This window comes from Lissotriton vulgaris, chromosome 7, assembly GCF_964263255.1.
Source record: "Lissotriton vulgaris chromosome 7, aLisVul1.2, whole genome shotgun sequence".
Lineage (NCBI taxonomy): Eukaryota > Metazoa > Chordata > Amphibia > Caudata > Salamandridae > Lissotriton > Lissotriton vulgaris.
Window position 1 is genome coordinate 613842558 of NC_141695.1, and position 22872 is coordinate 613865429.

The window sequence follows — 22872 nt, forward strand, 5'->3', positions numbered from 1 at the left end:
CCGGTACTCCCGTGACCAGCTCTTTGCACTGAATGTCAGGAACTGTATGTGCAATGACTCCTGGGAGGTGACTGACAGTGCATTTCGGGTATGTCATGTGTGTAACTTCCGCTTCCACTCTACTCTAAATCACCATGCTCGAGGTCATGCAGACTCCTCACTCATTAGAGTAGGTTTGATTAATGCTAGGTCACTGGTCAAGCATGCAGCAGATATTTTTGAACTGCTGCTTGAGAATCAGCTTGACCTACTTTTCATTACTGAAACCTGGCTTAATGACACATGTGCCCCAACAGTCGAGCTTGCCATCCCACGGGGTTTTAAAATCACAAGGATTGACCGCCCGCTTGGCAGAGGAGGCGGTATTGCTGCGGTCTACACGGAGCAATGGGTTCTCTCCCACGACCCCCAGGATCAGCTGGCTGACGCCGAGGTGCTCCATTTCTCCCTAGCATTTAATTCTCCTCTTACCGTAGGTGGCACACTGGTGTACCGACCTCCGGGATACGTTGGGAATTTTGTGGGGGCACTGGAAGAGGTTATAATCCCACAGGCACTAAGATACTCAAGGTATCTCCTTCTGGGGGATTTTAACATCCATGTTGATAGCCTGGACTCTCCGGAGGCCGTTCGCCTAAACGAAGCTCTTTCCATGGCCCAGATTAAACAGTGGGTTGCAGCACCCACTCACACGGGAGGCCACATCCTAGATTTGGTCTGCTCCAACTTTGATATCGTCATGGCCTGTCCTGAGATAGTGACTTGGTCGGACCATAAGCTGATTAGGTTTTCTTGGTCTCTGGCTACTGCCGCGGAGAACGATCCCCAAGCTGCTCACGCACAGAAGATCAATTTAGATATCCTGTCAGATTGCCTAGCTGTAACCCGTCCACTACTACCCTCAGAAATTGAGGCGGCAGTTAGCTCTTTCAATACATGGGTAGAACATGGGACCGCTGCCTCCATAAACAAAGGTGGGGTCCGTAGACTACGTACTACCCCCTCCAAACCCTGGTTTTCACACACTCTTCGTGAACTCAAATCGGGCTGTAAGAAACTCGAACGGGTATGGAGACCAGCATATCTGCCTGAGGCAAAGAAGGATCTGCGGGTGGCGCAAAAAAATTATTATGCGGCCATCAGATCTGCCAAGAGTAGCTACTATGCAGGACGAATTAATAAAGCTAATAATAACAGCAAGGATATTTTTTCAATCGTAAAAAGCTTTGTTTCACCATGTGCCGCACCACCTTTGCTGCCCTCATCTGAGCAATGGTGTGAAGAGCTTTCTTCGTTCTTTGTTGATAAAATTGCCAAAATTCAGGATGACCTGCTCGCGGTCTGTAACAGCTTTCCCTCCCCCCCTGTATTTCCCCCCTCTACGATGCCGGAACCTGCTGAACAGTTCACTAACTTTGCCCTGTCCTCCAAGTCTGACATCATTGCCGTCCTCGCGGCCTTGAAATCGGGGTCCCCCTCTGACCCTTGCCCTGCTAGAGTCCTCGGGGGACTAGCGGAAATAGCTGGACATGAGGTTACTCAGATGATTAACCTTTCCTTTCTCTCTGCAACCGTCCCGGCCTGTTGGAAGCAAGTAAAATTGCTGCCACTTTTGAAAAAAAAACGGGCTGGATTCTGCCGTTCCCTCCAACTATCGGCCTATATCATTACTGCCAGCTTTAGCCAAAGTCGAAACCTCTCAGGCACTGCACCCAGCACAGTCAGGATTCAGGGCTGCCTACAGTACCGAAACAGCCCTAGTTGAAATATCTGAGGCTATTCGGGAGTGTTTGGACGGAGGTGGCAGAGCGGCTCTGATTTTATTAGACCTCTCTGCCGCCTTCGACACGGTACCCCACTCCCTTCTACTCACCAGATTAGCCACTATTGGCATCACTGGCCCTGCACTTGACTGGCTGACGTCATTTTTAGACAATAGGACTCAACAAGTCTGGATGCCTCCCTTCGCTTCCTCCCCAAAGAAACTCGCTACCGGGGTCCCACAGGGCTCCACTTTGAGCCCCTTGCTTTTTAACGTTTATCTTACCCCTTTAATTTACCTAGCAGAACAGCTAGGGGCAAAAATTATGGCCTACGCCGACGATACCCAACTTCTGTTTACCTGGCCTAAGAACAATTTGGATACGTCGGCGGCCCAACTTTGCCTATCTTCAGTTTTCCGATGGCTAGCACTTGCCCAGTTAAAATGCAACGAAGGCAAGTCTGAGGTTCTGTTTTATGGCTCCTTCCCTGATAATTTTAGCGACCTTCTTTGGCCCACTGATCTGCCCTGTCCAAAATCCATTGGAGGGCCCAGCAAAAAACCTAGGAGTCTGGTTTGGAAATGACCTCAAATTTGAGGACCACGTAAAAAAACTTACGGGGGTCTGTTTCTCTACCTTGAAAACCCTACGTAGATTTTTTCCCCTCCTCCCTAGAGAGGCTAAAGAGACTGTTACACATGCTCTAATACTCTCCCGGTTAGATTACGCGAATGGCCTGTTTTGCGGGCTACCGGCCTATCTGATCCATCGTCTTCAAGGTCATACAAAATGCCGCCGTAAGACTCCTGTTCAATATTCCTAAGAGTTCCAGTGTCCGCCTCCTACTTCGCAGCCTTCATTGGCTCCCAGTTGCTCATAGGATCATGTTTAAAACTCTTGTCCTCTCCTATCGCGCTGTCCATCAAATTGGCCCTGTCTACTTGAGGAAAAGGTTCACCCTCTATGTTCCTAACAGATTCCTCCGGTCTGCCAATCAGTGCCAACTTCCGTGCATAAATTTAAGTACTGTAGATTAGGCGGCCAATCCATCGCGGTCAGAGCCGCGAAGGCCTGGAATGCTCTCGCTCTCCACATCAAGACCGCTCCTACCATCATGGCTTTTAAGAAAGGACTGAAAACCCACCTGTTTAACATCACTCTGTAAACCACCTCTTTTCCGCCCTTTCATGAACCCTGTGCTTCGCTCCCACCTTCTCGCGCCAGGATACTATTTTTAGTAATAGAGCGCGCTACAAAAGCCTTTATATCATATCATATATCATATCAGAAAGCAGGAACCTCCAAGAGTGAGACAAGGGAGCAGGGAGTGCCTGGCAGCATTTTAAAAATGCATGAGGTGTATTAGAGACTGCGTAGCCTTGGTATTCAGCGCTTTGACTTTTAAGTGCACCAGCTTCGGGCTTCCAAGCAGAACTTTGGGCACTGGCACTCATTCATTTATAAATTGAGCACTGTGCCTGGGCACATCATTTCTGGCATGGCAGATAGATAGGGGCCAGTCAAAATAAAGGTGAGCCAGGAGTCAATAAGTGAAGGTCCACAGAGAGTGAATCTGATGGGAGTTGAGTGGATGATTAATAAGGGGTGACGTGAGAGATGGAAAGTGGTAGGAGAATAGCACTAACAAGAGTGGAGTCATGTACTGTACTCTTGTGGGCATTCGAAAAGCTAATTGGAGGTTATGGATATTGCTGGATCCTGTGCTGTTCCCCATCCTTGGTATGCCTGCGTGGTTGGTAAATGTCCGTGGCTCCCCCTGAGGTGTATGTGTGATGTAGGAAGAGTCTAGCTGGCTGTAGATTCTCTCACAGTTTTGTTAGCTGATATTAGGGCACGTAAGGAACAACAATTGTGGGCCATTTATTACATTTGCAATGAGGGTGGACTGTAAACTTTTACATGCACTGCTATGAACCTATCATGGCCCTTATCTGCCTGCATAACGTTTCTTAGTTTAGAAACTGGTTGTATTTGAAATATGACATACATTATTGGAAACGTTCTCATATGTCTAGTGCCAATTAATAAGGTGAATCATCTCTATTTTTCAACATTGACTGAAAGAATTCATGCTCCACTCATATTACTTAACAGGTCATGAGTATTCACAAAAGATTCCACTGTCTACTTGACACTTACAAGACACCATCTACATTTTACATGTGTCAGGCACACACCGCTGCTCAATGTATTTTAGCAGACTTATTTTTGACAATGTTGTCCTTCCAGGACGAGCATTTTGAACTGTTCATTGCCCCTGACAAGAAACCAATGTCCCTAGTAGAATTGCCTCCACTGAATCCAAAATTCAAGGTCCCAATGACACAAGAGATCTGCTCTCAGTTAACCAAGATGCCATAACACCTGGGAATGATCCTGTGTTTCGCCACTGTAATTGTCTGATTTATAAACCAACCAAATCAACACAGACAGTAGATATTAAAAAGGAGGCCACCTACAAACAAGTACAAGAGTACCATACAGGAGTGAGGAGCTACGCTAGCAAGCAAGATGGCCGCATAAGCTCCCGGCTCCGCCGACCTCCGCCAGCAGCCCGTATATCCTGCAAGTTATCCTGCTTTTACACCGGACTCCCGTGTACACGAGGAGTGACTGACTTTGAAGGTGCAATCCCGAACTTTTTAACTCATCGGGTGACGAAGATACGCCGTGTTTCATTTTCGGCCTAACTCAGCGTGGAAGCCGGGGCCTCGATTTCCAACCCATCCGGGCTGGAGTTGAACAGCATCGGCTGTGGACTTTGGGCTTCGTCCGGTCTCCCGAACGGAGACACACTTTACTTGTTTCTAACGGCGATTTAGAATCCTGTCTACACCGCAGACGCTGCAGCGCGACTCTTCGGTTGCTGCGGGCCTGTATCCGACGCCCGGAGACACCGTAAGACTCCCGGGGGTGACGGACCGGAGCCCTGACTAGCAGCGAAGGTGTAGAAATCGTGAGGTGAGGGCGCCCATTGTTGTTGTCTGCTCCATTTGTGCTTGCTACCCCGGAGTAGTCGACCTCCGGGGTTCATATCCTGCTCTGTCGCTTCGCGAGAGGAGATGGAGGGGACAGAAGGCACACCATCGCTACATGCCGTAATGGCGGCCATTGGAGCGCTCCACTCGCAGATCATAGTCAAATACTAGGCACTATCTGCAACAGTGAACAATATCTGCCGGAGACCGGACGGCGACTTTTCGGCATCATATCAGCCAGTTGTAATACCCATGGAACATTGTATGCTCAACTTTGAGGACCCTGTGCGGAAGCTGGATTTCGTGTGCGTTGCTGATCCCTACAGGATAGATCGCGCGCCCGTGAACATTGTTAGCTTCCCCTGCTTGAGCCATATCCCGCTAAACATCGACATGGACAACCTTGAATGCCTCAACAAGGTCACCAGTGGCTATCAGAGAGTTTCATTATCCTTCCACGCTTTTCCTCACTTGCTCTGTGGATATCGTGAACTTTTATCCTTTCTTCAATTTGCTCGTATTGACTTGAACTTTTATGAACGCTCTGCTTCTTTCACTGTTGTTGTGGTCTGGGTTATAAGTGCTCTAGTGAAGAATCGTACCGACCAGGGTTAACTTGTGTTTTTTAGGGTTCGGCATAATATTTTAATTTGCTGCTGGGATTGTGACCTGTAATGTACGGGAGTCGGGTGGTGTGTATCATACTTCCCCGGATTGATTGTATATTTCGATGCATTCTATTTTGACCGTGTTTCGGGGTGGTCGCATCTGGTGGGGGGTAAGGGAGTCCGGGAGTGTGTTTTGATCTCTCCTCCTCCGCTTCTCTTCTCCTTTTAGGGATGTTTCTGGGCGACAGGCACGCTGCTAGTGGGTTAGGCCGTAGCCATTGCAGGGGTGCAGGGTGGGGGGGGTGGGGTTTGTTATTTTGCCTTTGTTTTGTTCTATCGCCCCTTTTTCTTTTTTCTTTCACTTTTTAGGGTATTCTTCTGGGCGACAGGCACGCTGCTAGCGGGGTAGGCCGTAGCCATTGCAGGGGTGCAGGGTGAGGGGGGGGTTTTGTTCTATGGCCCCTTTTTTTCTTCTTGCAGTGTCCGGTAGCAGTACTTTCTGTTTCATCCTGAAGTATACGAGTGGGCGGGGTCTGAGGGTGGGCGGCTACGATGAGAGATCGGTTGTTTTGTTCTTCACCCTCATTGTGCTTGCTAGCGCTTGTGTCTTTACTGTTCCTTTTAAGTTGGTCCGCGTCTACCTTCTTACACCTGCCCGCCTTTATTATACCCTCGAAGGAGTTGCTCCGGATATCCTGTATCTTCTTCTTTATCTTGTCTCGGGGGGGGGGGGGGGGGGGGGGGGGGGGTCGGAGGTTAAATGTAAAATGAAACCTTATGAATATCATGCGATCTGTACTGTGTTCAATGCACCGTATATCTTTACCGCTGCCGGACCTCAGGGTTGCCGGCTGAAGAGCTGTGTTATTGGAATTTCTGATACGTATCGCCTAAATGTAGTGACCGGCCCCTGTGGTTGTAGGTCTACTTCAGTAATTTTTGCTGAACGATATAATAAAGGTTTAAAAAAAAAAAAAAAAAAAAGAGTACCATACAGGCAGCTGGGAACAGAAACAATGATGTAAAAAAATGTGCATGAGTAAATTACCATTATGCTGGGTATGCTTTGTGTTGTTTCCTGTGGTATGGGCGATATATGTAATCTTATGATATAATGTTGACTAGCATTAGGTTCTTGTTTTGTGCTTCCTACTTTGGCAGTTACAGATTGGCAGTTAAGACGATGGTATAGCAGGTGCTGTGGGCATAATGTTCTTGACTTCACACCAACTTTGTGGCTTAATGGGCGAGACAGAGCCAGCTGTTCCTGACGTGGAACGGAGAGAGCTCTCAGTTGGGAAATATGTAGATAGGCTACCCTTGAATGACAAAGCAAGCTCAATCAGGGCAGATGCTGAGACACTACTTGCCAGAGTTGTCAGTGGATCAATGGGGACAGGGGTAGAAACACCAAGTTGAATCTGGAGGGGAGAGATAGAAACACGCACCACCATTGTGTGATAGAGGGAGCTGTGGTGTAGGGAAGAAGACAGACCATCCAGTGTGAAGATGAAGTAACTTGGTGAGGCGGGTCATAAAAAACCCCTCCCATAACAACAGAGGGAAGACTGGGGAAGTTCTGGGGATAGAAACAGGGACATCATTCTTCTCCGGTGGACACAGGAGGCATTGGCAGGCGCAGACAATTTATTAAGTATGGAATAGAAGGAGCAATAAAAGAGTTTCTCTGGTAAGAGATAGAGAGGCCCATGTACACAGCAGTTGCAATCCAATGAGGATGTGTTTGTCTCAAACCTGTGCATCATGATGGAGGAACAATTGGTTTGGTTGAGGTTCCGAGAGATATCGCAGAACTGCTGTAGCGAGAACCAGAAGCAGACAAGGCACGAGGTGATGGTGGGTGAGAACTTCACAAGGAAGCAAAGCAAAAAGTAGTGTTGCGTCTGCGGAAAGAAGCAGAAGACACATTTTAGGTGGCAGCAATAACAAGAGCACAAAAAAACAACCTTTTGCCACCTCCACTGGTACAGGGCTCAAGCTGTGTGGGATCCCAAAGCACCGCCTTTTCTGTGCTAAAGGGAACTAACAGGCGAAGTTTCTTCCCATCAGTATGTTAGTAGTGGTACAGGAAGCCTGCTGTATGAACTTCTCCCCAGTTATAACAAAAGCCTAAAGCACTTTAGCGATCTGAGCTTTCTCAAGCAGTTCGCAGTCAATATAAAGCAATCTCTCAATCTATCTGTGCCCTTCTCACTGCTAAAGGAATCAAACGGGGCTGTTTTCCTCCAGTAGTAACCCGTTAGCGTTATAGGATCCTAGCAGGATGAGTTGCTTCCTAGCACTTTTGGGCTCTTAAAGGCCTATAGCAGGGTGGGCGCCATCTAAGCAGTATCTCCTCAGTGTTACAGAGCTGCAGCATGGTGCACCTTTCTCCAGCTGCGACCTTTGAGCACTACAACACACCAACAACCCGAGCCACCTCCTGGTAGGGCCATTCGAATGCTGTAGTGACGAGCATATGTCCATTATTCTACTGATACCCTGTGATCTCTACAATAACCCAACAATGGACACTTATGACATACCCTACCTTTTTGGGTATAGTAGTCAAGTTTTTCCCAGTTGCCACCGTCATGATTGAGCTGTCAGGAGGCTTCCCAAGAAGGGAGACACTGGAAGAGAAAAACGAATAATGTCATTAAAGAAAAATCATAGGATAACTCTCCCAACTAGAAATCTCTTGTGGAAAATATCTCCCTGTACCATACGAGTGTTGTCTTCCACTTCACAGCGGACGATTAGGAGTGACATCTGCACGTGGGGACCAAACAAGGTTGCCCTTTACATGGAAATGCCAGTTAGAATCCTCTTAGACAGACAAGTGATAGTGAGCTCCTGATTTTCTAGCAAAGGGGAGGTAGGATACCAATCCTAAAAGGCCCTGGGGATCATAATTAACTCGCCTTTTAATTGAGTTAAGTCAGGAGTTCGACCCCCACCTACATTACAACCTCACCAATATTCAAACTATAGGTTTCTTCCTGCTATATATATTAGGTGTAGGTACCTCTCTGACCTGCATCATGATCTGCCCTCTACATAATGTGAGATCACCCAGGGGTTTCCCTCCTATGTACCCTCACTGTGATCCAAACACCCATCTGAGAGATCATCCAGGGGAAACTGCCCTCTGCTAAAATGGTCAAGAGGATACTTCATATTTCCTTTCCCATTTATAAGTTACCTTGAACACTGTAGGGTGTATCTATGGGCTGAGAGAGTATGTGCTACGATGTGTGTGACCGTAACAGGGTGCGTACATCCTGAATTAAATTAAGCTGGAAACAAAAAGGGTTTCAAACATTCCCAGAAAAACAACTGATGTTTATTTCCAAAGGGAGAACAATCCATGATTTTGCTGCCTGTATTTTAAGAACTCTACCTTCAGAACAGTGTCAACATATTAATATGGAATACTGGGGACTTTATTTTTTTATTGCCCAAACCTTAGCAAGAGGATTTAAAGCAAATCAGTTGTGTCACTAGGAGCCACTGAAGAACACTTAAGGAGAGGGAGGAGTGGGCCTAATGCTTGGGCCAAAGCAGTGGATGGGTTCCTCCATTTTTCAACATTTCCAGGGCCTTTATATACCCTCTGGCGGATGTATGACGTTACCACGCATACTTTTACATCGCATGCCATTACAACGCGATTTTTACAACGCAAGATCCTTTACAACGCATGCCTTTACAACGCATGTCATTACATAGCAGATGCTATTACAACGCATGACATTACAACGTAAGTATAGGTAAGTATATCTTTTTTTTAATAAATTGTAATTAATTTAATATAATTAATTTAATTTAATTAATTTAATTTATGTAAAGTCGTTTTTTTAAAAAAACTGAACACTAAAAATACCCCTGTACCCCATAACCCAAACCTAGCCCTGAACCCTAAAAATACCCCTGTACCCCATAACCCAAACCTAGCCCTGAACCCTAAAAATACCCCTGTACCCCATTACCCAAACCTAGCCCTGAACCCTAAAAATACCCCTGTACCCCATTACCCAAACCTAGCCCTGAACCCTAAAAATACCCCTGTACCCCATAACCCAAACCTAGCCCTGAACCCTAAAAATACCCCTGTACCCCATAACCCAAACCTAGCCCTGAACCCTAAAAATACCCTATATCATACTTATTTTTTAAAATTACTAAAATTAATATATTTAATTTATTTTATAAAAATACATAAATCAATATATTTATTTATTTTTAATATTAATTAAATTAATTAAATGTTAAATAAAATATAAAATAGAATTATATACTTACCTATACTTACGTTGTAATGGCATGCGTTGTAATAGTATCTGCTATGTAATGACATGCGTTGTAAAGGCATGCGTTGTAAAGGATCCAGCGTTGTAAAAGTAGCGTTGTAATGGTAGTGCGTTGTAAAAATTGCGTGGTAACGGTTGTATACCCCCTCTGGCGTGTAGTTTGGCAGGACTTACATGGTATGCTTAGCAATGAGATCTTTTTATGAAACGCCAACCTTAGAAATCTGACCTACTCGTATTCAACTCAAGGAAAGCAATCCGACAGTGTGCAGCATTGTTAGATGATCCAACCACCCCTCTTGTTACATAACAAAAGACATCTTTCCCACCTACCAGAGAAGTCCTTCCAAAACAAACCTTTCCAACTGAAGAACCCAAAGGCTATCATTACAACCTTTACCATTATGTATCACGTACCCTTCTCCCTGTGTATGTTCACCTGTGTGGATCCATGCCACATTCCTCACTTTGATCTAACCAGACTTGCAAATCAGGCTAAAGCTCTTTCTTACCCACAACCTGAGATTTATCCCTCACATTTAATTCATAATGCTACCACCATTTACCTGGGGATCCTTTCCACCTACTTTACCATAATCATCCCAAACTCTTATTCTGAGACCACAAAGGTGTTCCCTCCCAACTGCATTTTTAGGAGAACACCCAATTTGTACTGTGAGAAACAGGAACAGTTTTCTTTGTTAACTCTAAAGAATTAGAGATGCTTCTTAGGAGCATGGCCTACCTGAGAAGGGGATAGCAGAAGCAGGAGAGCCACAGGATGTCTGTTGTGCTGAGGATAGGTGGCAGCTGAATTAGACAGCCCAAGAACTGCAAAAAATACAAAGCAAAGGAATTAATCCAAGGAGGACTGTTGTACGAGGTACTTACGTTCAGTACCGATGTAACTGGTAGAGACGATTCTAGCTGCAGATTCCTTCAGGTAGAATTACTCCCAGGTGTGTGACTGAATCACATAACTTTTTTGCCACAGCATCCCTGCAAGCCGGGGGCGGGACGACATCACGCAACTCCGCTCAGGCGTCGTTAGCGCACGTGATGTCAGCGAGGTCATATAAGACCCGCCCCGGCACGCCTATGTCAGTTTTCTTCTGAGAACTTTTCTGCACCACAACGCGGAACCAACAGATAAAAAACTGTGGAAGCATGGGAACAGTGCACGAAAAGCCGAAAATTTGGAAAGAAATGGTGACTAACAGCACCACCCACAGTAGTGTCACACCGCAGAACCCAAGGCAAGGAAGAAGAAGAAGAAGAAGCAGAGTCCTGCGCAACCACCTTGTCAGCACATAGACAGCCTCCCACCTCTGTACCCCGGAGGCAAGGAACATGCGTAAGTCATGGTACACGTAGGAAACCCACCATCCTCATCCTGAGCAAGAAAGGGGACCAGTTCCAACACAGATATGGACAACAAACCTCCAAGCCACTCCAACATAAAGGGCAACCACCCACAAGGGACAAGTGCAAGACATGGCCAGATGACCCTTAATCAGATGATAGCAATGGAAGGAAGGGAGTGGAGGGAGGACAGGGATAGAAAGGAATCCCCCCCCACCCCCCCAAACCTGGAGTAGCCATAGCAGCAGGGCACCGAAACACCGGGACCCCATCCTCCAAAGAACCAAAGGAGGAATGAACCGCCCCCAGACGGAGCCACCCGTCAAGAACAAAGAAGACGCTCACAGGAAATACAGCCCCCCACCGGGAGGCGAGTACCGAAGACCAACCCAAGGGTCCTCGCAGAATTGGGGAGGAAGGGCGGGCCGTGAAGGAATCTGCGGCTAGAATCATCTCTACCAGATACATCGTTACCGAGGGTAAGTAACTCGTACATCTGATGGAGACTACCAGCCACAGATTCCTTCACATTGAATAGATACCCTAGCAATACCCCCTGGGAAGGAGGGACTGCGAAAGGACCCCACCAGCCAATACAGAACAGAGGGCCCCACAGGGAACCAGATCTGTGGACCAGGTAAAACCTTGGCCTTGCCAGGCTAGGAGAACCCCCCGTAGCAGACCCCCACCGACCCCAAAATGATGTAGGAGGGAGAAGAAGGCTGAAGAGGAACCAAGGGTAAGGCCGCCAATGCCGAAGCACCCCACTGCCCCACAAGGTAACACAGCTTCCGCCCAATGCCAAGACAGGAAGGGAGGAATAAGTAGAAGAAGCTTAGAAGACCCAGGGAAGCGAGGGAAAGAAGGCGAACCCACTCCAGGTGGAGACAACCTGCCAGCCAGAACAGAGCTGGCAGTTAAAGCCGCCAGAAGCAAGAAGAACCACCTGAGGCCCCAGGAAGGCCGAATAGGCGTTGCCTGGCTAGGGAGAACATAGGATCATCCCAGACCTCAGGGTAGGAACAGAGAGAGGAGAAGATGCCCGGGCACACTACTACGAGTGGCCGCGCACACGACCTCCAGTGGCAAAGCAGCAAACACAACGCCATGGAGAACAGGCACACAAAGGTGACCAGAACCCTCCAGCAGAGCGCAAGCCATATGACAGCTACCACTACCCCACCTAGGGTACAATAAGTTCCAAAACATGGGAACCCTCTTTGGAAAAACGCCCGCAGCAGAGGAAAAACAAAAGAGCCACGGGGGAAAAAACACCCCTGCGACAGGCTTAACAAGCAGCCCAAGCAAGCAGAAGGCCTAATCTCAGGGCCAAGTCTGCACAACAATTGCAACACACATAATCAACAAAAGGGCCGTCCAGCAGCCAACAATGCCAACGTCTCAAGGAAGGATACAAATGGCAGAAAACACACAGCCAGAACCTCCGGCCTAAAAAGGGCCAGAATCAATCCAACTCAGGAGTCACTGAGGAGGGGACGGAGGAGGAGGAGAAGTGTAAGGCGGAGGAGGACGAAGCCCTGCCAAGAGCCTCTGGATGGCAGAGTCGGCCAGGGTATGGAACAACAGACTACCATCAAAAGGAAGGTCAATGAGTCGCTCCCGAATATTCTCAGGGAATACTCCATCCCAAAGCCAAGCATGGCAAAGGAGAGCGACCGAGGAAGCCATGGCCCGGACCAGCACCTCCGAGAAGTCCAGAACGAAACGGAGAATAAACGCCTTAAGCTCCCTGCCATCCAAAGCATGATGCCGTAAGTCCACCTGGCCAACCTCCTGGGACCCTGCGAATCCCAGAGACTCAGCCGAGTCCCACAAACAGGAGGAGGCCTGAGCCAGCACACACAAGGTGTTCAGGGCCCGCAGGTCGAGGCAACCATGTTACGCCCCCAAGAGTCCAGCCAGCGGGCCTCTCAGGATGGCGGAGTCAACAGCGGCAGCAGGGAGGGAAAAGCAGTCCGCAAAAGAGGTCTGGAGGCAGAGGGGTGGAGGGAAAGGCAAGCCGGGCTACGTGGCGCCGGAGTGAAGGTGCAGAAAATGTTGAGGCAACGGGTCCCCTAAGGCAAGACGCCTTAAAGCCCTAGTCAAGGAAGAAAGGAGGGAACCTTCAAAGGGAAGTAAGATTTCCCTCCCACCAGAGCCCTGGTGGAGGACCTCCAATAGATGGTCCACCGGAAAGTGAGTCACCGGGTCACCCATACGCAGGATGCCCACAGCCGTGGACACTGCATGAGCGAAGGCCCCACCCACCTCCGTGGGACCCCGCAGTGGGGAAAGCAGTTCCTCAGTGGGCGACGGCTGCAGACTAAGGTGGCCGTCCCCGGGTCCAAGTGGACCCGGGGAAGGGCCAGACCTGAAAGTTAGAAGGAGCCAAAGAATGAGGGACCTGCCGCTCTTCCGACGAACACCTCTGCCTCAGGAAGGGCGGGGAGCCGCCCTCCAACTCCGGTGAAAAAGACACCACACAGCGACCAGTCTCCGGGGAGGACGACAACAAAATACTGCCAGCATCCAGAGAAGAAGGAACGTCGGAAGACGAATCCGGGGTACGACCCCTGGACGGAGCCATGGAGTCCGCAGCCTGAGGCAGGTTGATGGCACCATCCGGCAGACAAGTTACCTCCAGGTCACCCCGCACCGGAGACCGGAGGGGAGCTGGAGCCGAACCAGCACCGGGGCGGCGCCAACCCTACCCCTGTCGAGGTAGCCACCTGCACGAAGGAATGAGCCGGGCCTGGGGAGTGGCACAAATCCCTCTACCAGCCGCGGCCCAGAATGAGGCGGAGATCGCTTGGCAACCCACGTGGCGGTGCCATGGAAGATTCAACCTCCGACTCGCCCTCTGTCTGTTGGGAGGGACGAGAAGGGCTCGGAGAGGGACAAGGGATCTGCACCCGGCCTCGACCTGGAGCCGGAATGGGGAGGGTGCACCGACCCCTGTGGCTTCGCACGGTCAGCTGCAGCCGGCGCCGTAGCAGTGTCACTTCGGCCTTAGACAGGACCACCTTGTCAACGGACCGAGAGGGGCTCGGAGTTGCGACCCGAGCCCAGGCGACCTACCGCGACACCGCAGGGACTCACGCAGGAGTTTGCGGCAAGGTGGAGACACCGTGGCCTGAAGGAGGTGCCCCAGAGGAGCGACACCCGAACAGCACCACATCCTCCAAGTCTAGAACCGAACCAGCCGGCGCCAGAGCTACCGGCGGGGCCGCGGAGGGCCCTGCGCGAGGAGAGGGGTCCGCCGACGCCCTAGGAGGGGAAGGAGGCGGAGACGCCAGCGAGGCCTGCAAAGCCACCGCGTATGTCTCCATTTGGACTCTCGGCGCCCCAACAGCGGGAAATGGTGGATAGGACGACACGCTGGGCCGCATCACCCGCGGAAAGTCCACAACCCCAGCGGGCTGAAAACCAGACCCGGGGACAAACTGTGACACTTACCAAATGGGGAGCGACCCTCACGTGACATTGGAGAAGGGGGAGGACGACAACCACGGCCGAACAAGAAGCAGTCCGCCGAAGTAGACAGAGGGGAGGACGTCGACCTGGAGAGACACACTGAGAGAAGTTTCATGCAGCACTCCCGCTGCAACTTTGGCTTTAACTGTTGACAGGCCTCACAGTCAGTGGCGCCGTGATCCTCCCCCAAACACCACATACAAATGAGGTGCAAGTCCGTCGCCGACATAAGATTCCCACAAAACGTACAAGATTTGAAGCCCGAAGGCATTTGCACACTGTTCCACCAAAAGAATTGGAGAAAAAAGGGGCCCGAAACAGGCCCGTAGCAAGGACCGGATAAGCGTTGCATGCGGAAAAGGAAAAAACTGATGTAGGCGCGCCGGGGAGGGTCTTATGTGACTTCGCTGACGTCACGTGCGAGGACGACGCCTGGGTGGAGAAGGGCGATGTCATGCCGCCCCCAGCGTGCAGGGATACTGTGGCAAAAAAGTTTCCGGATCCAGTCTCACGCCTGGGAGTAATTCTACGTGAAGGAATCTGCGGCTAGTAGTCTCTATCAGATTACCAATTTCACACACACCATCTTTCACACTGCTACCAATGTCTCTGGTTGGGTAGCCCAGATTTCTTGGCCATTGTTAACTTGGAGTCAAGACTTAGGGAAGTTAAGGGGTGGAGGAGGGTGCAATGTTGCTAGCAACATAAGTGCCAAAAGCCAATAAACAGTGGATGAGTCCAATAAGCACTGGATGAGTCCGATCTACTCAGCCTGGATGAGGTGTCAACTGCCGCTGCTCAATCTTCACGCATGGAGGTGGAGGCTAGACAGGTTCGGGTGAAGGACCGTCCCCTGCTGCTGCGTCAGAAGATCCTCTCGAAGAGGCATACGGATCGGGGGATCAATGCTTATACTGAGTAGCTCAGGATACCCTACTCTCCGAGCCCAGTCCGGAGCCACAAGAATGACTTGGGCCTGGTTGCTCCTGATCTTCTTCAGCACTCTGGGCAGCAGTGGTATAGGCGGAAAGTCATACAACAGACCGCAACTCCTCTTGCGTCAAAAAGCGTCTCCGAGCGAGTGCCACCTTGGAAATTCCAACGTGCAGTACTGATGACATTGCGCGTTCTCTTCAGTGGCGAATAGATCTAACCAAGGCTCTCCCCAATGCAGAAAGAGACCTTGCGCCAAGTCAGAGTTCAGATGCCATTCGTGATCCATCATGCACCGGCAGCTGAGTTCATCCGCCCTGGCGTTCAGAGAACCTGCCAGGTGTTGAACCACCAAGGTAATACCTTGACGTTCCAGCCATGTCCAGAGGCGCAGAGACTCTTCACACAGGGTCCAGGACCCCACCTGCCCTGCTTGTTGCAATACCACATGGCGGTGGTGTTGTCCGTGAACACCTGCACTGCACTTCCCCGGATGGAGGAAAGGAGTGCCTTCAGTGCAAGTCGGATCACCCGCAGCTCCAGAAGGTTGATATGGAGCTGGGACTCCGCCGGAGACCAGAGGCCTCTGATCTCCGCCTCTCCCAAGTGGCCTCCCCATTCCAGGAGGGACGCATCTGTCACCACTGTATGCTCTGGTTGGGGAAGGGATCTGCCACTGACCCAATCGCGATTTGTGAGCCACCACTGCAACTGTTGTGCAGCACACTCCGAGATCTGAACATGGTCGGACAGGTTGTCCTGATGATGCGCCCACTGGAACTTAAGGTCCCACTGCAGAGTCCGCATATGCCATCTGGCATGTGGCACCAGCAGGATGCAGGAGGCCATCAGGCCCAGAAGCCGGAGGAATCATAGCCTGAATATCCCAGATTCACTGCTCGGGAGGATGGTATACAACCTTTACAACAAAACTTTTACAACGCACTACCATTACAACGCAGTCATTACAACGCATTGCTTTGGGGGGCACTCTAGGATGGGGAATAAGTTTAATTTACTATCCAACACCTTCCCTAGTGTCCACGGGGACTGGAGTTGGAATAGTAAATTAAACTTTTCACTATCCAGCACCCCAAAGCGCTATACGTTGTAAAGGCATGCGTTGTAAAAACCGCGTTGTAAAGGCATGCGTGGTAAAAGTATGCGTTGTAACGTCATACATCCGGGAGGATAAACCCGAAACAACGTCGAATCCAGAACCGCTCCGATGAGGGGAAGCTTCTGAGAGGGACTCAGGTGTGATTTCGGCACGTTGACGGAAAACCCCAGCAAATGCAGGAGGTCAGCCGTAGTCTGGAGGTGGTTGACGACTGCCTGGGGCGAGCCCGCCTTCAACAGCCAGTCGTCGAGGTAGGGGAAGACTGACACCCCTGACCTGTGCAGATGAGCCGCGACCACCTCCATCACCTTTGTGAACACCCGAGGGGCTCTGGTAAGGCAGAAGGGGAGCACAGTAAACTGAAAATGCTCCTGGCCTACCGTGAATCGCAGGTAGCGCCGGTGGGCTGGCAGGACAGGGATGTGAAAATAAGCGTCCTGCAAGTCCAAGTGAGCATCTTGAACTTCTCCTTCCGGAGGTAGCGATTGAAGTCCCGTAGGTCCAAGATGGGGCACAGGCCGCCCCTTGTCCTTCTTGGGGACCAGAAAGTAGTGGGAATAACAACCACTCCCTACTTCCTGAAAGGGAACGCACTTGATGGCCCCTTTGGCCAGGAGGGCTGTGACTTCCTGACGGAGAAGAACCAAATGATCCCCCGACATGCAGTGGTACAGAGGTGGCATGGCTGGAGGGGAAGACAGAAAGGGGAGTGAGTAACTTTGGCAGATTATCTGCAGCACCCACTTGTCCGATGTAATTTCGCGTCAGTGGTGGAGGACCCTGCCACCCACCAGCGTGGGGTGCTCCCTGAGGCTCGGATTAGTAAGGCTTGGAGGTGGAAGCAGCGGGGGTGGAGGTGGATTGACCCGCACACTTGTTCCCAGACCCGCCCCTGCGGAATCCACAGCCGCGCTGAGGGTGGTTCTGCACAGGCTTGTTGGAGGAGCGTGCCCCTGCCCTGGCCACGAAAGGAACGAAAACCAGGAGTGGCAGGGTTTTTCGTAAAAAGACCCAAGGACTTGGTCGTAGCCCGAGAGTCCTTGGGGCACTGTCTGCCTTATCGCCGAAGAGGCGGGAGCCATCAAAGGGCATGTCCATGAGCGAGCCCTGGACATTGGGCGAGAACCCAGTCGAACGCAACCAGGTGTGGCGCCGCAACGCCACAGTCGTTGAAATTGCCCTGCCCAACGAATCAGCGGTGTCCAAACCACACCAGATGGCAAATTTAGCCGCATACTTACCTTCTTCAATCGCTTGGGAAAGGATAGCCTGGACCTCCTCAGAACACTGAGGCAAGACCTGAGCCACGGAATCCCACACTGCGTGGGAGTAACAGCCCAACAAGCAGGAGGTGTTAACCGACCGCAGCCCTAAGCTGGCCAATGAGAATAATCTCTTGCCAAATTGTTCCAGCCTTTTAGAGTCCTTATCCGGTGGAGCCGTGGGAAAGGTGAAAGTGTTGAAAGACAATTCTGAGGGAGCCTGATCTGCCCTAGAACTGAAGCTACAATCTCCAAAACTAATGATTTCTCCATACTATACATCCCTGGAGCAGCAACATCCCAAGTCTTTCATTGTGGTCAAGCAAAAATGCAGGGTGCTGCAACTTCCCTTCATTTTTGAATACCCTGTGAAGCTGAAAGTGATCTATCAAGGAAAGTCACACTTCTTTGTAAACCCAGAGGTATCTACGGTCGGAGCAGAGAGAGGAAAAATGCAGGGGTAGTGGGCGCGGATATGATATGATATGAACAGCAAATGCGAGGTAGCAGTGAAGAAGAAAACAGCAACCAGATATGAGTCGATGGAAGCAATTTTTACTATTCAATATATCAAGAAGAGAGCAAAGGGCATGTGCTTCTCTTGGGGGCAGAGAATACACAAAGAACCAGGTACTGAGTGGTACTTTTGGATAGCTTCCTATAATCTGCTGGTTTGGCACAACTTTTGTTTTACTTTTCACGATGCCAGGCCGCCCTGTGAACTAGTTATTGTGTTTCTATGGAGAACAGAACTTCAGTTGGAGAAATGAGAGTTGATGGGAAGTTCATGTAAAGAGGTTTAGATTTTTTGTTTTGGCAGTGGCATGCTCTCACAAGCTTTCCTTCAGAACACTGGTTCTCTCACTCTCACACACATATACAAATGATGTGCACATATTTAAACACCTACATGATAATATCATGGAATGTACAGGAGTTCAATAATAAAATGAAGAAAGGAATGGTATTCCAATACATTAAAAGACTCCTGCCAAAAACAGTAGTACTACAAGAAACCTAATAACTGGGCATTAACATCACGCTTGAACTAATTTGAGAATAAAGGAACCTACTATTCCAGATTCACCTGGGGTCACGATTCTACTCCACAAAACATTCAAACTGCAGGTCTCAAAGACCTATAGTGAAAGGCTGGGGAGGTGAGTGACAGTGGCTGTCCTTTATGATAGAGATAGAGATTCCTGAGGAGGAAGCCGGGAATCAGAGGACAGAGATTTTTAAATTGTGTGGAAACGCTTTGATTATTGTGTAAATTTTAAATTTCACTTTTTCCTTACCTACTGCACTCGCTCTCCCCTGGGGTCAACGCACCTCCAGGCGGCCGATTTGGGCTCACTTGGGACGCCGGATCTCACACTCCGGCGCATTTCCACGGGCGCCATCTTTGGGGGAGTGGAGGTCGGCGGGCTAGTGCTGCGGGCGATACTGGCCTCACACTACAAAATGAACCACACAATCTGTTCGCGCAGCGGGCCAGACCGGGCCCAGGGAACCCCTGCCCCCCCCAATTCCACCATCACCTACTCGCACGATGCACTCCTGCAATAGAGACCAGACATAAACTTCGCGTGTTTCAATTTGCTTATTCCAGATACGCCCCTCACCCACTGCACCTCCTGCCATTACTCTCTGTCGGAAAAAAAAGTCCCCTCCATATGTCGCAACTTGCATAAGTATGGCCCCATTGAACTGTAGGTCTCTGCCTAAACATTCCCTAGAAATCTACTCACCGATTCAGGACCAAAAACTCGCCAAACTCTCTCCAGAGGCCTCCAGAGAAGAGTCTAGAACTCGGCGTCCACATGGCTCCAAAACGACACATATCTGCGCTGATTGTGCCTCGTCATACGTGGACTCGGCTGCATCCGGTGTTTAGTCAGCGCCAAAACTTTTGACGAGCTCCCCTTCGGAAGAAGGAGAAGTTGCTGCTGCTGGCAAGGCAACCTTACGGCACTGTCCCGGCATCGACTCCGCCTCATCCAAGACAGGCTCCGATTCAGGAGAAAGGAGCGGAGGCGGAGCTGACCCCTGCTCCGGACAGGCAGCCGGGGTGTGCCCAAGCCAGACAACCACCTGCGGCGCCACAGGGAGCCCAGCAGGGCTATGCAGCAAGGCAGAGGTGCCATGAGTTGTAGAGGGGGACCCGGCCAGGCCGCGCACTAACGCTACCACATCTCCGGCGTTTCCAGGGAGCAAAGGCTCAATAGGTGCCGGGGGCGAACCCACCAGCGAGTACGTCGGGGAGCCCACAAGAAGTGGAGGCCCAGAGGACACCCAAGGAACGGGAGAGGACCCCAGGGAGGCATGTAAAGCTGTAGTATATGCCTCTATCTGGTCCCGTGTCTCCCCCGCACCCTAAAAGGGTGGAAAAGGGGAGGGCGACTGTCAGGAGCACACGTCCAGAACATTCCGGGAGCCAGCGCCCCTGACAACAGAAGAAGGGGAGGTCGAAGACCTCAGCGACAAGCGCCTCGGCTTACCAAGAGGTGAACGAAGGCCCCGAACCCCAGAGGGCGATCTTCAGCAGAACCGGACAGTAGAGGGTCCAGCCGTGGACGACGAGGCAGGGGGCGAGACAGCCGTGCTGATATAAGCTTCATACGTCGCTCCGGCCGATACTTGGGTTTCAGACGCTGGCAGGCGTCACAGTCTGCGGAGTCATGGTGCTTGCCCAGACACCACATACAAATAAGATGCGGGTCCGTCGGGAACAGGAATTGCAAGTTTTAAAGCTCGAAGGCATTGCACATTGTTCCCGACGCGAAGCGTCGAAAAGGAGGCCTGAAAACAGGCCCTAGGAACCGCTCACTCCGGATCCGCGCTGCATGTGGAAAAGAAGGAAAACAGACGTCAGCGCGCCGGGAGGGACTTATATGACCTCACTGACATCACATATATGGAAGACGTCCGGGCGGGGCGAGTGGCACCGTCCCATGGTGTGCAGAGGTGCTGGTGCTGCTGCAAAAAAAAAATCTGGATCCAGTCTGACGCCTGGGGATATTCCAAGTTACAGAATCTGCGGCTAGATGTCTCTATCAGATAACATATTACAGTCCTGTTTACATCCTATCTAGTGTAATAACCTGTTAGATCCATCTCTGTACAGCTTCAGAGTTTGCCACAGCCATGAAACTACTTTGCCTCCCTCCACATGTGTTCTCTAAGGCAGTGCTGCCCAAACGTTTCAGAAAAACAACCTAATCTTTAGAATAGCAAACTTACATGATCCACCTAGCTTTAATGGACATGGAGAAGGGTGGGGATGGGCGGGGGAGGGCGGTTAACGTAACAATAACATCCTCAGGGAGTTAGTGTCCGGTCATTTACAGACAGCACATTTTCCATTGTAATTGCCATCAGAGTTGTACAAACATACAGTATAACTGATAAAACTATATTACACACAAATGATAATGTATGGAGATCGGGTTTCAATTACTATTTATCAGTTGTGCATCACCAGGTAAAGTGCTTTGATCCTATTAAAACCGTTGCTTCCATCACATTCCAGAATTACAAAAAATATGGTTAATTTTTGCTTTCCAACTGCTGAATGTGTATAGGTCATTTACAGGAATTTACATTTGTTGTGTGGAAATGATATCCTACAGCTTTTCCTTTCACACTCCCCAGCAACATTGTCACACAATTATCTTTACTTTTCTTTCCCTGACTGCAGAGTCAGAGTAGCTTGTAAACCCCAATTCCACTGTTATAATAATAAGCAGCAATTTGTCAGTAGACATAGCCTGACATTTGACTTCTGTCTTTGAAATGCAGCAAATGTGACAAGATAAATGCAGAATTTAAAGGCATCTTTATTTATTGCTTAGACTTCAAGCCCTACAGTTTGGGAAACAATGCTCCAAGGCAAGCTGATGTGGGTCAAGACAGAACCTGGCTGGGGACCATGCAAGCCAGGCTCTTTCTGAACTTTTGAAGTATCCCTGGAATCAAATTAGTCAGAGAAAATGCATACAAGAACACTCACATCCAATCCAGCATCGGGACATCCTTTAGGAATAAGGATTTTCTCCAGGGATCAAGATTTATTGCTTAGCCAGGAAGCATTATGTGTTATGGTAGAGACAAATGCATCTATAGTGGACAACCCACGGCCTCAACTAGGGGTCCAAGGACTTCCTGCAGAATCCGTCACTGATGTCGCGACCGGATGGGCCTATTTAAGCAATCCACTTTGGTGCTGTTGTTTTCCAGCAAAAACATACCATTTACACAGAGCCATCGTGAGATACCAGAGTTACATACAGCTGGTGTTCCCTTTCTTCTTTGCTATAATGGAAGAAAAACATTTTTCCTTTCAAATGGGAAACTATTCACTTCCTTTGGAACTTGCAGGCTTAAGATCAAAGGACATAAGCTATGTCTGCTGAGGCATGGACAAACCGAAGATTCATTATTCTGGTTGCTATCGATTAGATTACTGGACATCAACAGGTTATGTTTTGCCCTTTCCATGCCAGGGTTTATGATTAACTATGATCTTTGGAATATAGTCTCAGAGCAAGGAGGTGTACCAGTGCAATAGCTAACAAGCGGCTACAATAACATTGGCATTAGTTTGTCACATAGAGAGACCACCAGACTTTTACATTTTCTACCCATGTACCTCAAAATTCTTGGCATCCTGTCTACGTGAGAGATTGTTACTCTTTCCTTTAAGGAGGCTGCCATCTCCAAAACAAACCATTCTGTGAGGTTTCGGGAGATGGATTGCTCAACCCAGGCAAATCTACGTTAGACTGGGGGGGCACATAGGCCTTTGTCCATGATTTACGCTGGCCATTACAATATTGGGTAAGAACTTAGCCTAGAGTTTGGGCGGAGTGTCTGGGTTACACAGAGAGGTGCTTTATCCTTCAGCAGGGGCATCAGTTGAATCCAAATGGCTTCCCATTAACAAATTAAAGTGCCATTTCATTACTTTCTGATACAAGGGAAAGCCAATACCTCAGAATGATTAGAATGGAACGAGGGTGGTGGAACAGAGTAAAAT

General features: G+C 49.7%; 1 protein-coding gene across 3 annotated transcripts in view; it reads right to left on the reverse strand.

The window, feature by feature from the left end:
- The window catches only part of TMEM94 (transmembrane protein 94), a 734938-nt gene that overhangs the window by 13376 nt on the left and 698690 nt on the right, over window positions 1-22872 (reverse strand). For all 3 annotated transcript variants that reach the window (XM_086930762.1, XM_086930761.1, XM_086930760.1), the window contains 3 exons: window positions 10429-10514; window positions 7922-8003; window positions 7126-7274 (listed from right to left, as the gene is read on the reverse strand). In XM_086930762.1, the coding sequence (XP_086786888.1) occupies window positions 7126-7274; window positions 7922-8003; window positions 10429-10514 (317 nt within the window). The remainder of the gene's footprint in view (window positions 1-7125; window positions 7275-7921; window positions 8004-10428; window positions 10515-22872) is intronic.